Raw genomic sequence first — 12514 nt, 5'->3', positions numbered from 1 at the left:
TGTCATTGCCGAGTTGTTATTTGATTCAGCAAAAAAGTAGAAATTGAAGGAAGGAGGTTGAGGGCAAGGGAAATGAATATTGAAAAAGCAAATGTGAAGGGTAAAGTTGGACCTTGCCCAGATTAGTGTAAGAAATAAAGTTGGCAAACAAGCCTTCTATTCCGCAAAATAAAATATTGAATAGGAGATAGTGTGTGTGCACACAAAGTTCCTGATCAGAAAAAATTGGGATGTATTGAAAGATCCATTGATGGATGGATAGGGAGATTAGATCTAACTTGAAACTAAAAAAATGCATTTAATTACTTACAGGACCAATGAAAATCTCAGGATAAATGTAAAGGATATTTAAAGTAAAACACGGAAAGTTAAAAAGACTATGTGACAAAATTGTTAGCACACATTTTTTGGACAACAAAATTAAATTTGACACTTGCATGTAAAGTTTTGTCATACTTTTGGAAACTGTTAAACATTTTTTCCTGACTTTGAGGATTCAGCACAAGCTAGCTTCTGACAGACATGGATATATCAATATGTCTTCTCTTTGGAGGAGAACTAGACTTGGAGAATCAGCAGAGGGCACACAGAACTGGACAAGCAGCTAGAAGGAATCAGAGAGGAGCAGAGGAAGGGAGGTGGCAACAGTTCCATTCTTACTGAGCTGTATGCAAAGAATTACTTTGAATAAGATGCTAATCAATACAGTTGAAATATCCTTATTTAGCAAAAGACCCATGATGCTGTTATGGAGAAAGCAATTAGAATAGGCTCATGAAGTTTCTGGGTAACTTAAAGAAGGCATGATAGTGTCTCAACCAATTAGAATTGACTTGGCAACCAACCAGCATGCATTTCTCTGATATTATAAATTATGGTGATTGATTAATTGATTCTTGGCATTCTTGCACTTGGCCTGACGTGCGGGATGAAAAGCTTCAGCAACATGCTTCATTTTTCATCAATTTTTAAGTTATGTACAACCAAGCAAAGTTAGTGGCCGTTGTAAATCATGATATTGAAGAAGTGTAATTCAGGAAATACGATACTGAAAAGGTTTCTCAAATGTAAGGGATAGCACTGTTAACCGTACTAGAGTCGACAACACGGTATTAAATTAGTAAGCACTTATACAAACATAAGCTATTCAGAGTTGGACAACATGTATATCTAAGACAAGCCATGCTTGATTAAATTGTAAAATTCTTTGGAGAAATAACAAAGATAATACATAAGTGAAGTGTATTAAACTTCATGTACATTGATTTGCAAATAAAAATGCAAATTTTGCTGATGGCACTAAGTTGAATATATCATGAAAACAATGCCTTCAGATAACAGAAGTGGTTGGATGAACACAAAAGAAAAAAGTGCTAAATGAAAAAGGAAGCCTTGGGAATAGAAAAATTACAATTTTAAATTGTGCAAAGAAATCTTGATGTGCACATATAGAGGTTATTAAAAATGGCTAAAAAAGTAAATAAGAGCATAAAAGAAAAAAACCTTCTTATTTCATCTAGGAACATACAGAGCTGTATGTTATTGAAGTTGTACAAGTCTAGGTGACAATTAAAATATTGATTGCAGTTGCGAGCAACGTAGGTGAGAAACGTAGTTTTAGCAATATCTACATTTCAAGTAACATTGTGTAGTTTTTTTTTTAAATTCTGCCAGATTTTAATTTGACTTTACAGATTATTAACAGGAAAGTGTAATTTGTATCTATTTTGCACCTGTACACAAGGTGAAAACTGCAAGAATTTTCAAATTTTGTGGCATTTATAAGCCTCAGATCAGATGAATCGAATCTAATTGCTTAAATAAAAATTGGTCAGTAGGTCACTGAATAGTTATCAGCTTTTAAAAACTGCAAGACCTCAGTTTTACGCAAGCCTAATATTTACAATGCTTCAACACAAATGACCACTGCAATCTGAGTGTTATAGCAGTTTGTCTGCTGTTACACTGTGTCAGCTTTGAACATTTAAATGCCATGTTACACTGTAGTTGTCAACTTTCTCACTTAAATTCGTGTAAATCAGAGCAAAAATGCATTTTATCTGGTTTGCTTGTTTGGTTTGCGTGAGGCCATTTTATTTCATCTTCTGTTTCATTCTAATCATTTTTAAAGACAATTCTTATTAGATTAACACATAATTCACATTTTAAATGATCATATTGTTGAGATGATGACCATGGGTTTTTGTACCAATAGTCTGGCTGCTCAGAGGTATAGGATTCCATTTATAAAATGGCACTAACCAATTATTTGATCAGTTTGTAGCTTTATTGGAATAAATATTAGAATTAATTGTGTCTAGCCACTGTAGACTGTTTGACATAAGTTTAAGACAGTTTCAGTATTTTTTTATTCTTGTTGCAGCTTTGTGGAATGCATTTCATCTTAGAGCTTTAAAAAATATTAAAATGTTTGCTTTACTGATAAGTTAGACCATGTGTCCACTAATTAACTATGAAGACATTAATGGAGTAATAGTTAATTTAGCATCCCAGTTGTGAAAATGAATTGATTAAAAAAAAAATTTGTTCACTGGACATGGTGAATTGTACTTCTAAAGAATGTGTAGAAGGGCAAGATTAATTGATAACTTGCATTAAACTATTTTCTAAACATAAGCAAAGTTCTTTCATCCACTTAGAATTCAAAAATTCAGTCACCTGAATATGATTGAGCCATATCTTTAGCAGTTGGTTGGAGTATTTAAAAAGTTCTAGATCTTCGTTGAGGAAGCATTATAGTATAAAATAACATCAAGGAGAGATATATAAATATCAGAGTTAATGCATCTGTCTTAGAAAATGTGTCCAAATTAGAGGCTATTTTTGTGAATTCCTAAAAAAAATCTCTAATAGCATTTCTTTAGAATTGAAGAGTAATTTGAAATCTCATCACTTTCACTATTCTGGAAATTAATCTGTGAAAACATGAAATAAAAACATGCATAAAAACATGCTGTAAAGTCTTCTGTGATTGTGAAGAGTCACATGGACAATAATAACCTTTTCTACATCAACCATAAAAAAAGGCGAACATAATAATTATAATAGCTGGGGGACCTTCCCTTGTGTTTAACTAACTATTTCTTCTTTTTCAGGGGGCCAAAAAACTCTGTCCACAGTGCAACACCATCACATCCCCTGGAGATCTCAGACGCGTTTATTTGTGAATGAGTGGGATACAGAAAGAAAAGGCCGTGATGATCCTGAGGCCAAGTTAATCACGATGCCTCACAACAGAAAGAGGACCATGAACAATTGTGGGGTGGCGCCAAAAAATGTACAAATATTCCATTTTTGATTTTCTCTTAAGTGTCTGGAAGGAGAGAAGCAGCCCATCAAAGAGGAGAACTTGATAATGCTGTTTGTTGTGTTAATAATAAAGGAACCCCCATCCCCCGTCCGAGTTTTATCAGATGATTGATGCCCAGAACACACACATACACACACACACACACACACACACCTCCGTAAACCTGTTGACTGGAGCTACGTTTACCAGAAGACATTCTGGGCTGTGCATTGTGAATGGACCTGTACTGTGTTCTATTGTGGTGTTATAGTGACAAAAAAAAGATGAAGCACATGTAATATAAATTATGTATGTTTACACCATTGATTGTGTATAAATGGAATAGACTTATGAACAGTGCATACTAATAAGTCCTTAATCATTTTGAGAGAAAAAGTAAGATGCATTAAATCTGCAGTATTTTTTACCCTGGCTACCTAAGATTTAAATATTTTGGGCAGTTGGTTAAAAAATAATCTGGTTTAATGAAAGATTTGTGATGTATATTTCTCATTCAGATTAAAGGGACAGCTTCAGTAATGGCTGTAATAATACCCATAACTTAAATACTAAAGGATGTAGACAAGATGGCTTGTCTTAGTTGTAACAAATGGGCTACTTGTACTAGAAGCCTGACCCATTTAAAATATCAGGCTGCGCAGCACCAGACTCCTGAGGGAGAACCAGGCTGACCTCTATATAGAGGCTATGGCCCAATCCCTAAGGTGAAGCTGCGTTAGTTCTTGTGGACCAGCGTTGTGCTGTGTGTCTCAGTTGTACCAGAATATGTAACCAGTTATAATGTTTGTTATTCATGTGAAAAGTCCTGGAATATACTGAAGAACTTGAAAGTAGATTTTTGAACAGAATGCATTTATTCTGTGATTAACAGTTGCCGATAACAATGGCAACCCTGCCCTCTATCAAAATTCATAACTAAATTGGCTTCATCTGCAGTTTCTGAAAATCTTTTGAATGTTGCCAGTTGTTATAGTTTGTATAGCCCATCATTATAAGTCTCACAGTTTTAGTGTTGTCTTGTTATTAAGGTAGTTGGACCTTGGTTCCTGGTTCTCTTTCATATTACATTTATGCTACATTCTGGGACAGTCACTGAAATGTGTAACTCGCTGTAGCCTGTGAAATGCTTGGCTCCCAAGAAACACATTATCAAGGGAGTAGAAAAATTAAAATTTGACTTTATTCTTTACAAAACATGTTGGCCATGACAGGTACAGGCCTTAAAAGAAATAAGAATGATATGAATTTTCTGTAGTAATTGACCATGATGTAAAAAGAATCTCTTGGCCTAAGCAGGCTACATGGTGACCTTTAACATAACCCTTTTGATGTTGGTTGGACATAGTTGCAATTCCTTACACTTCTATTTCCTTTCTTTTTCCCCCCTCTTTAATAGCCAGTTGCTGTTTTGATGTTTCCGATCATCCCTTGAGCACTGTATTTTTAAAAACAAATGTTGCCACAGTTCATGTAATATGGCTTTAATGGACAAAGCTTGAAATATCCATTAACACACTGGCATTTGCTAATAAAAGTTCAAAGTCCTTCCAGAATAAACTGTGGTTGTCTGTGCTAGTACAGAACCAAATGATTTCATTGTAAGGCATCTCTCAATTTGCTCTTTGCATGTTGCTTATTATTGAGGCTATTGCTTTTGAAAATAGATTCATGTGGCTTATTATCTTGCACAATTATAGCAGTGTAAATGGATACTGGATTATTATTCAGATGGAAGAACTAACAGCACTGTCAAAGAAAGCCAAAATATGGCAAAACGATTGAAAAGATTTTTTTGTTGATCTGGCTATTCCATTGCGCAGATTCACAGCAATCTTTCATATTTGAGTGGTGGTTTGGATCAATCAATGAGAAAGTCACTTTTTAGAAATGTTTTCATGTGATGTGGGGGTGTCACTGGCTCGTCCAAAATTTGTTATAGGTCTTAAACTATCCTGGTGGAAGTGCTGGTGGTCTGCCTTCTTGAACCACTACAGTTCATGTGGTGTAGCTATACCTACAGCATTGTTCGGAAGTAAGTTCTAAGACCTTGAACTGGTGACAATGAAATAACAAATCAAGATGGCATACGTTTTGGAAGGAAACTTGTATGTGGTGGTGTTCACAAGCATCTGCTTGCTTTGCCAGTGGTTGAGGTATCGGTTTTTGAGCAAGTTATTGAAAGAGGCAGGTGAGTTGCTGCAGTTCATTTTATAAATGGTACACATTGCTTCCACTATGTACTGGTTGCAAAGTGAGTGAGTGTTTAAGATAGTGGATAGAATGGCAATCGAGCAGTGGATGGCATTGAACTTCTTCAGTACTTTTGGAGCAGCACTCATCCAGGAAGGTGTGGAGTATTCTATTACACTTCTGACCTGTGTCTTATAGATGATGCTCAGGCTTTGGGGTCGGGGGTTGATTACTTATCACAGCGTTCCCAACCTCTGATGTGTTCTTGTAGCCATACTGTTTATATAACTAATCCTGTTATGTCATTGAACATCATGATTAGATTCTTTAGATGGCCGTTACCTAGCAATTCTGTGGTGTGAATGTTACTTGCCAGTTATTAGACCAAGTCTGAATTTTGTTTGGGTCTTCTTGCAAGCTGAGATAGCATGTTTCAGTGTTCAAGGAGCTCGAAATGCTGCTGAACATGGTGAAGTCAGCAACGAAAATGCACACTTCTGAATTTATGATGGAGGAAAAGTTGAATAGAAGATCCATCTTGGCCTCCTGAAGTGCCCAGCATCACAGATGCCTATCTTCAGTCAATTTTATTAACTACTTGTGATATCAAGAAACAGCTGAAGGAACTGAATACTGCAAGGGCTATGCACTCATGACACCCTGACAATAATACCGAAGACCTGGTCCCTAAAACCAGCAGTTCTCTCAGCCAAACTGTTTCAGAACAGCTACACCACTTCCAAATATGTGATAATACAGAACGTTGCCAGCGTATGTTCCAGCCACAAAAGGCAGGACAAATCCAACCTAGCCAGTTATCACCACATCAGTCTACCCTCACTTTCCGTTACTCTGCTGAAAGTTATTATCAACAATGCTATAATGCAGCAGTAACATTCCCATTGACACTTAGTTTGAGTTTTGTCAGTACGACAGACCCCCGACCTCATTCTAGCCTTAGTTCATAAATGGACAAAATAGCTGAACTCATGGGGAGACAAAGGTGCTGCAGATGGCATTAAGAGAGCATTTGACTAGAGCGTGATATGAAGGAGTCTTAAAAACTGAAGACAATGGGAATAAGGGAGAAAGCTCTTCACTGTTTGGGGCCAGATCTAGTCAAGTACATTACTCCTAGTTTTGATTGTTAAGAATAAAGTATTGAATAATTCCATTGGTCTTGAACTAATAATAACTGTCTTGATAACTTGCACTTAATGTGCTACCAATTTACAACTTTCCAGGGCTATCCACCTAACTCTTAGCAAGTATCATGGCCAATGACCTCAAATTCTGGAAGAAAGAAAAAAGAAATACCAGCTTTGCAGTTAACCTTGATGCCTTTGGTGTTGTGAAACTTGGGTCATGTAATGAGCTAATCAGTTAATATTAGATCTGATAGTGAGCCACTTGAGGTAAAAGTTTAATAGATGGTTCTCTGCCTTAGAAGTGTACTGTCAGGGCAGTACTCAATGGAGGGCAGTGATTTGCATTTGAATGAATCTTGTTTCTTTTTGTGAAGGAGTTGAAATCCCTAATGGCTATGCTAACTCAGCAGCACCAACACACATGTACGAGATATTAAATAATCACTTTCATCTACGTTGGTTCCTGGCACATGTTTGGCCTTCAGCTTTAGCATTTTGCTATTTTGCCAAAACGGAAGTGGTTTCTTGTTATTTTCTTCCATGAAGTACAAGGAATTAAAGTATTTATTTTAGACTAAAGTCATAACGGGAAACGTTCTGTTAAGTTCTTTGTTGAGTTTCATTTGTGAAAAGTCTTGTTACTTTATAGTTCTCATTGTGAAGGGCAGATTAAGTGAACGATGTATTGACCAAAATTGCACATGAACGCTTGAGTTTTTTCCATCTTTCCGCCCGATCTAATTTTTTTATAATAATCTATGAGAAAATAAGTGATAGTAACTGATAAGTGAAAAATCATCCTATAATTGTCCCCCATCCCTGCAATAAGGAAACTGTTCCATTCTTTTTGGTGTATATTCTTGCCAACCCAGTTGTGATCAATAACTACCATTTGAGGAGATTCAAGCTGCTCGAGTCTAATTGCTGCATTCACCCCCTTTTGTTTAAAAAAAAAGTTGTTCTCATGTAATTGTGACAAAATGAGTCATGTCTTGGTATTTTTCAATTGGCTGAGAGCAAATTACATTTGACTCCTGATATGGCCAGCTTTAATTTCTTGTGACATTCTGATTTCAGAATAAATATTATGAGCATTCATGAGACAACTTGATCATCTCGTGTTCAGTGCATGGAAGATGTTTCTTGTATTCAATCCTCAGGATCTACTTCGACTTATCTGTAGCCTATGATTTTTTAAAAATAAAGACAAGTGGTTATAAATTGAATACTAGTGTGTGTGTGAAGGGAATGCACTCACTAATTTTCTTTTCCCTGTATGCTGTTCCTACATCATTTTCATTCTATTTTGTTGTTACTTAGCAAGTGTTTATCTTTTGCAAATATACATCTGATCTACATTATGCATAGTGACACTGCTCAGAAAAACCCACTGAATCCTATACTGCTTAAGTAGAGAGATTTTGAATTTCTTTTTCAGACGTCAATGTAAAACATCCACTTCAAAACTCGAATGTATACACACAACTGGAGCCTGTTGTGTCCCCAGCATCTTTTCTAGCCAGATGGGATGTGCTGGTGGTGTTTATAGTATACCTCTCATAATCCTTTTCACTGGTGGTCGCAATCAGTATTCGAGAGATTTGATTCAAATGAGCAAAGAAGAGGGATTTGATGGAATTAGTTCCTCATTAGCATCATATTTCTGAAGAACTGCTTAACTTCCCTATAATGCTCTATTCACTGCCAGACTTGTAATCAACCAACTGAAGCAAGTGATTTTAAGAGGCTGGCACCCTTTGGAGTTAACGTGATAAACCTGGTTGGGAGTTAAGTGCTCACTTGTTCAGTGTATTGACCTACCTTGATTTCAGCTGTCAGCTGTTTCTTCATTTCCGCACTCCAATCTCATTAACCCCTCCCAAAAAGAAACAATTTCCTTGTTCACACAATAATACTTTTTTAACGGGTTGTTTACAACTCTCTTGAACAGAGTGAAATAAGTTCACTCCTTATATCTCTAATGTGTCAAATGCACAATAGCAAGTCTTTGAATCAGAATCCCAGTCTGTACAGATGGAGGATGAAAACAAATTGATGCCACCACCCAGACAGTCTTTGTTGCCTGGATGCACATGATGTTTATCAAAGGCAGATTAATGTGGAGCTGTGTTTCGTGCTGCTCATCCATGCAGTTCCTCTAACAGTGAAACTGAAGCTGGTGACATTGGTGTGTGAACACAGAACATTTAACTTCAAAGTTGGCTTCTGTGAATTTTGTAATAAAAATAGAAAATGCTGCAAATAATAGGTCAAGCAACATTTGTGAAGTTAGACATGCTAACCTTTCAGGTGAATGAGCTTTAGTTAGAAGTGAAACATGTTAGAAATCTTACGGTTTTAAACAAGAATAGGAGAGGGAAGACAAAAGGGGAAGTCTGTCATAATACAGAAGGCAGGAGAGATTAAATGACGAGGAATGATGGTAAAAAGTAAAAATAAAGGGGAAGAGTAAAGAAAAGATCAGTCTATGGGAGGTATAAATAAAAAAGGCAGAATTATCAGAATTGTTCCAAGAAAAAAGGGGCAATTGTTATGATCCTGTATAGGCCATCCATAACATCGTTGCATTGGGTAGACCGGGCACAAATTGAGTGATCACTTTGCAGAACACCTTGTTAGTCCACAAGTACGGCCCAAACCTTCAGGTCTTCTGCTACTTTAATTATTTGTTGCATTCCCATTCAGGCCTCTTGCTTCGAAGCCTTCTCTTTGTCACCAGATTCTTACACTGTCCCAATGAAGCTCAATACAGCTTGAGGAACAGCAAATTATCCTTCACCTATGCATTCTGCAGATTTTTATACTTCAACTGAATTAATCAATTTTAGATCAAATGTCCCATTATTTAGTGTTGATTCTATTCCCATTCACACCTCTCTTAGATTCTTTTGTCTCTTGTTCCCGTATCATCTTCCATGTTGTACCATCAACCCTTAACCATTTCATCTCTCCTGCCTTCTACCCATATCAGACTTGTCTTTTCTGTTTTCTCTGCCTGTTTTTGTCTCTGTGCGTGCTTAAATTACATATCAAACGTTTTCAAAAATATTCCTGTTTGCCAACATCTGCAATATTTTGCCTTTATTATGATTTTTGAATTTCAGAATGAAAGTTATTTGCAATTAAAAGAAATCATAGTTCATTGCAAAGGAATTTTAATCAGACTGTATATCCATCTCTGTTTGCATTCATTATTTTAATGTTTGTAAAGGTTGTAGGCTGCTAATGGTCTTTTCTATCCTCTTAAGTCTTTGGAAACATATCCATGCCCCCCTTGTAATTGTGTATTTTCTTGCATCATTATCTGTTTTGATCACAATTGTAACTTGATTTACAGAAAGCTGTTTTAACCACTGGGAAAAATAGATAATATTCTCATATTTCCTTCTGTCATCCAATAACTCCATGTATTACCCAAAATCAACAAAGGGGAGAATTATTCAAAATAAATGAAAGGGTCTCGAAGGAAAATTTCTGTTGCAAAAATGAAGTGCCACACCATTTCTAGACATGTTTGGCTGCCCCACCCTTCCAATTTTGAAGGATTTTTTTGGATCCACAACAAATTGTTTAAACTATGATTTGGCTTGCCATCCCAATTTATCCTCAATCAAGAGAAAATGCTTGCTCTGTATCATCTTTGCTGTGAATTCCCTTCTTGAGAGCAATTGAGGTGGGAAATGAGTTATTAGGGCCTCACAGGGATTGTCTGTCTACCTAATCCTATGTATTCCACTGGGTTGTGTTGTATTACTGGTTTACCTCAAAAACAACAGTTAAGTTTGATTCATGTTTAATATTGGAATTTTGATTAATTGAGTAATTTTCTAATTAAATCTTGGAACGTCAGCCAGTGGTGAGTTCAAATAGCTCACAATGTAACAGCCTATAAATAATGAGGATTCTGGTAGATCTAACAATAAAAGTAAACCGTGGAATGAACAAAATAAGGCCAAAGATATAACAAGTTAAAACTGCATTTTTATGAGTGTGCTTCCTACCCACTACTGAACTGAACAGTTAAACAGCAGGACTGCATTGTGGGTAAGAAAAGGATACTGTAAGGTTGAGTGATTTAACCACCTTCTGTCTGGTTTGCAATGTTAAGTTGTTGCATTCTGTGCTTGACGTTGGCATAGACCAAAAGACTTTTATTGTAGAATTTGCGCTTTGTGTCTCTGTGTGAAGCCTGTACCTTAAAGTATTGGATTTCTGCGTCTTGCTGTTGAAATACTTGTAAAGAGAATAATAAATTTTTTTGTAACTCACCATATATGAAAGAGTAAAGAGCTATTCTTTGTATTATGTAAATAAGATACCAAACATTAACTTATGTTTACTAATCAGCAGAAAAAAATGAGTTGTATGTGTCTCATCATTAATAAATAGTGCAGAATTGAATACAATGGGAAACTGAATGTTACAATGTAATTATGGATTGTTATTTCACTTACACCTGCTTTGAAAAGAAATGAGTTCTGACTGTTCATCCCATGTTCTGTGGTGTAAAACTTCAACCTTTTTGATATAGTTTGCCTTATTTAACTTGATCTGCAGAATAGACCTCTGAGAATAAGTATGAGACATTTGGGTAATTGACATTTGACTCGTTATGATTTACAGCAGCGACTTCCATTTATGTAAACTATGTTAAAGTGGTAACATGTCCCAGTGTGGTTCATACAAAAAATGAATAATTGTATAATCAGAGAAAAGGGCACTTGACAACAGGTGCTCCATAGTTTAGCCGAATAAGTAAATTTTGAATACTTCTCTTAAAAGAGGAAAAGGGTAGAAAGGTTTAGGAAGTTTTAACACAGTTTAGGGTATGTAAGTGCCAATAGGAAGACAAAAGATACTGGGAAGAGGCCAGAACTGAAGGAATGCAGAGTTTTGGAAGATTGGGCTGGAGAAGGCTTTAGCGTTAAAGAAGGTAGTGAATGAAGGGATTTGAAAGAAATGATTTAAGTGGAGGAATTAACAAAATATTATTTACTGTCTCTCAGATGCTAGAGTTGAGAAAAAAAAATCATCCTGAAACAACTCTGAAATGATCCACGGCTTGTGTATTTTATAGTGCTGTCAACTGCCAATTCATTCATGACGTCTGCATCAGCATGCAGTCATTTACAGGCCACCTGTTTACTTATTGAATGGACTCACCCGACTGTCCACTCCATTCTATGAGAAACTTCAGCTAAGCACAAGCAGTGGCAATTTTGGAATAAAGATCATGCAACCTGAGATTGCTGTTCCAGATTGCAGCTATATATAGACTGGTCCTTGTAGCAATAATGCTTCATTATCTTCTTCAATCAGCTTGGAATGCTCAAATTAGAGCTCTTTGTTCTGGAACAGATGTGTGATTTCAAGATTTATAAAGCTTCAAAGCTTTCATTTTACTGCTGGACGTCTCAAGTTCAACATACTATGGACGTCACATTTCAAAATTGCTTTCCAAATTGACTCTTTACTTGGCTTAATTGTGAATCTGAGTCGCAGCAGACTAGTAAAGGCAGGCATTTTAATTTAGAACCAATATGAATTCCATGATCGGCATCATTTATATTTTCTTTTTCCCCAATCATTTGAAAATTTGACGTCCCATCAGCACTCACAATGCAGCTGACAATGCTTATTGTTCAAGCCCAGAATAAAGTTCAAAAATGGAGCTGCTTCAATGTGGGAATAGAGAAAAGACAAGACTAACAGGTGCAAAAGAAAAGGCTTTCTTGCCACCTATTGGCAATAGAAGAAATAACACACAACACAGCAATCCATAATTACTCGCTGTAATAATTGAAAGCACAGAACTGTAATTTTG

At 36.2% G+C, this 12514-nt stretch overlaps 1 protein-coding gene and 1 long non-coding RNA gene across 4 annotated transcripts in view; one reads left to right on the top strand and one right to left on the bottom strand.

Moving 5' to 3' along the window:
* rnf220a (ring finger protein 220a) overlaps positions 1-10970 on the top strand; it is a 512316-nt gene extending 501346 nt beyond the window's left edge. For both annotated transcript variants that reach the window (XM_087990559.1, XM_087990558.1), the window contains one exon: positions 3117-10970. In XM_087990559.1, the coding sequence (XP_087846685.1) occupies positions 3117-3192 (76 nt within the window). In that variant the 3' untranslated portion in view covers positions 3193-10970. The remainder of the gene's footprint in view (positions 1-3116) is intronic.
* The window catches only part of LOC148149125 (uncharacterized), a 236805-nt gene that overhangs the window by 5037 nt on the left and 219254 nt on the right, over positions 1-12514 (bottom strand). The window lies entirely within an intron of this gene.

The sequence above is a fragment of the Chiloscyllium plagiosum genome, unplaced genomic scaffold, assembly GCF_037043375.1.
Source record: "Chiloscyllium plagiosum isolate Xiang-an unplaced genomic scaffold, Cpla_swu_hap1 HiC_scaffold_9, whole genome shotgun sequence".
Taxonomy (NCBI): Eukaryota; Metazoa; Chordata; class Chondrichthyes; order Orectolobiformes; family Hemiscylliidae; genus Chiloscyllium; species Chiloscyllium plagiosum.
This window is presented reverse-complemented; position numbering and strand designations above follow the sequence as displayed.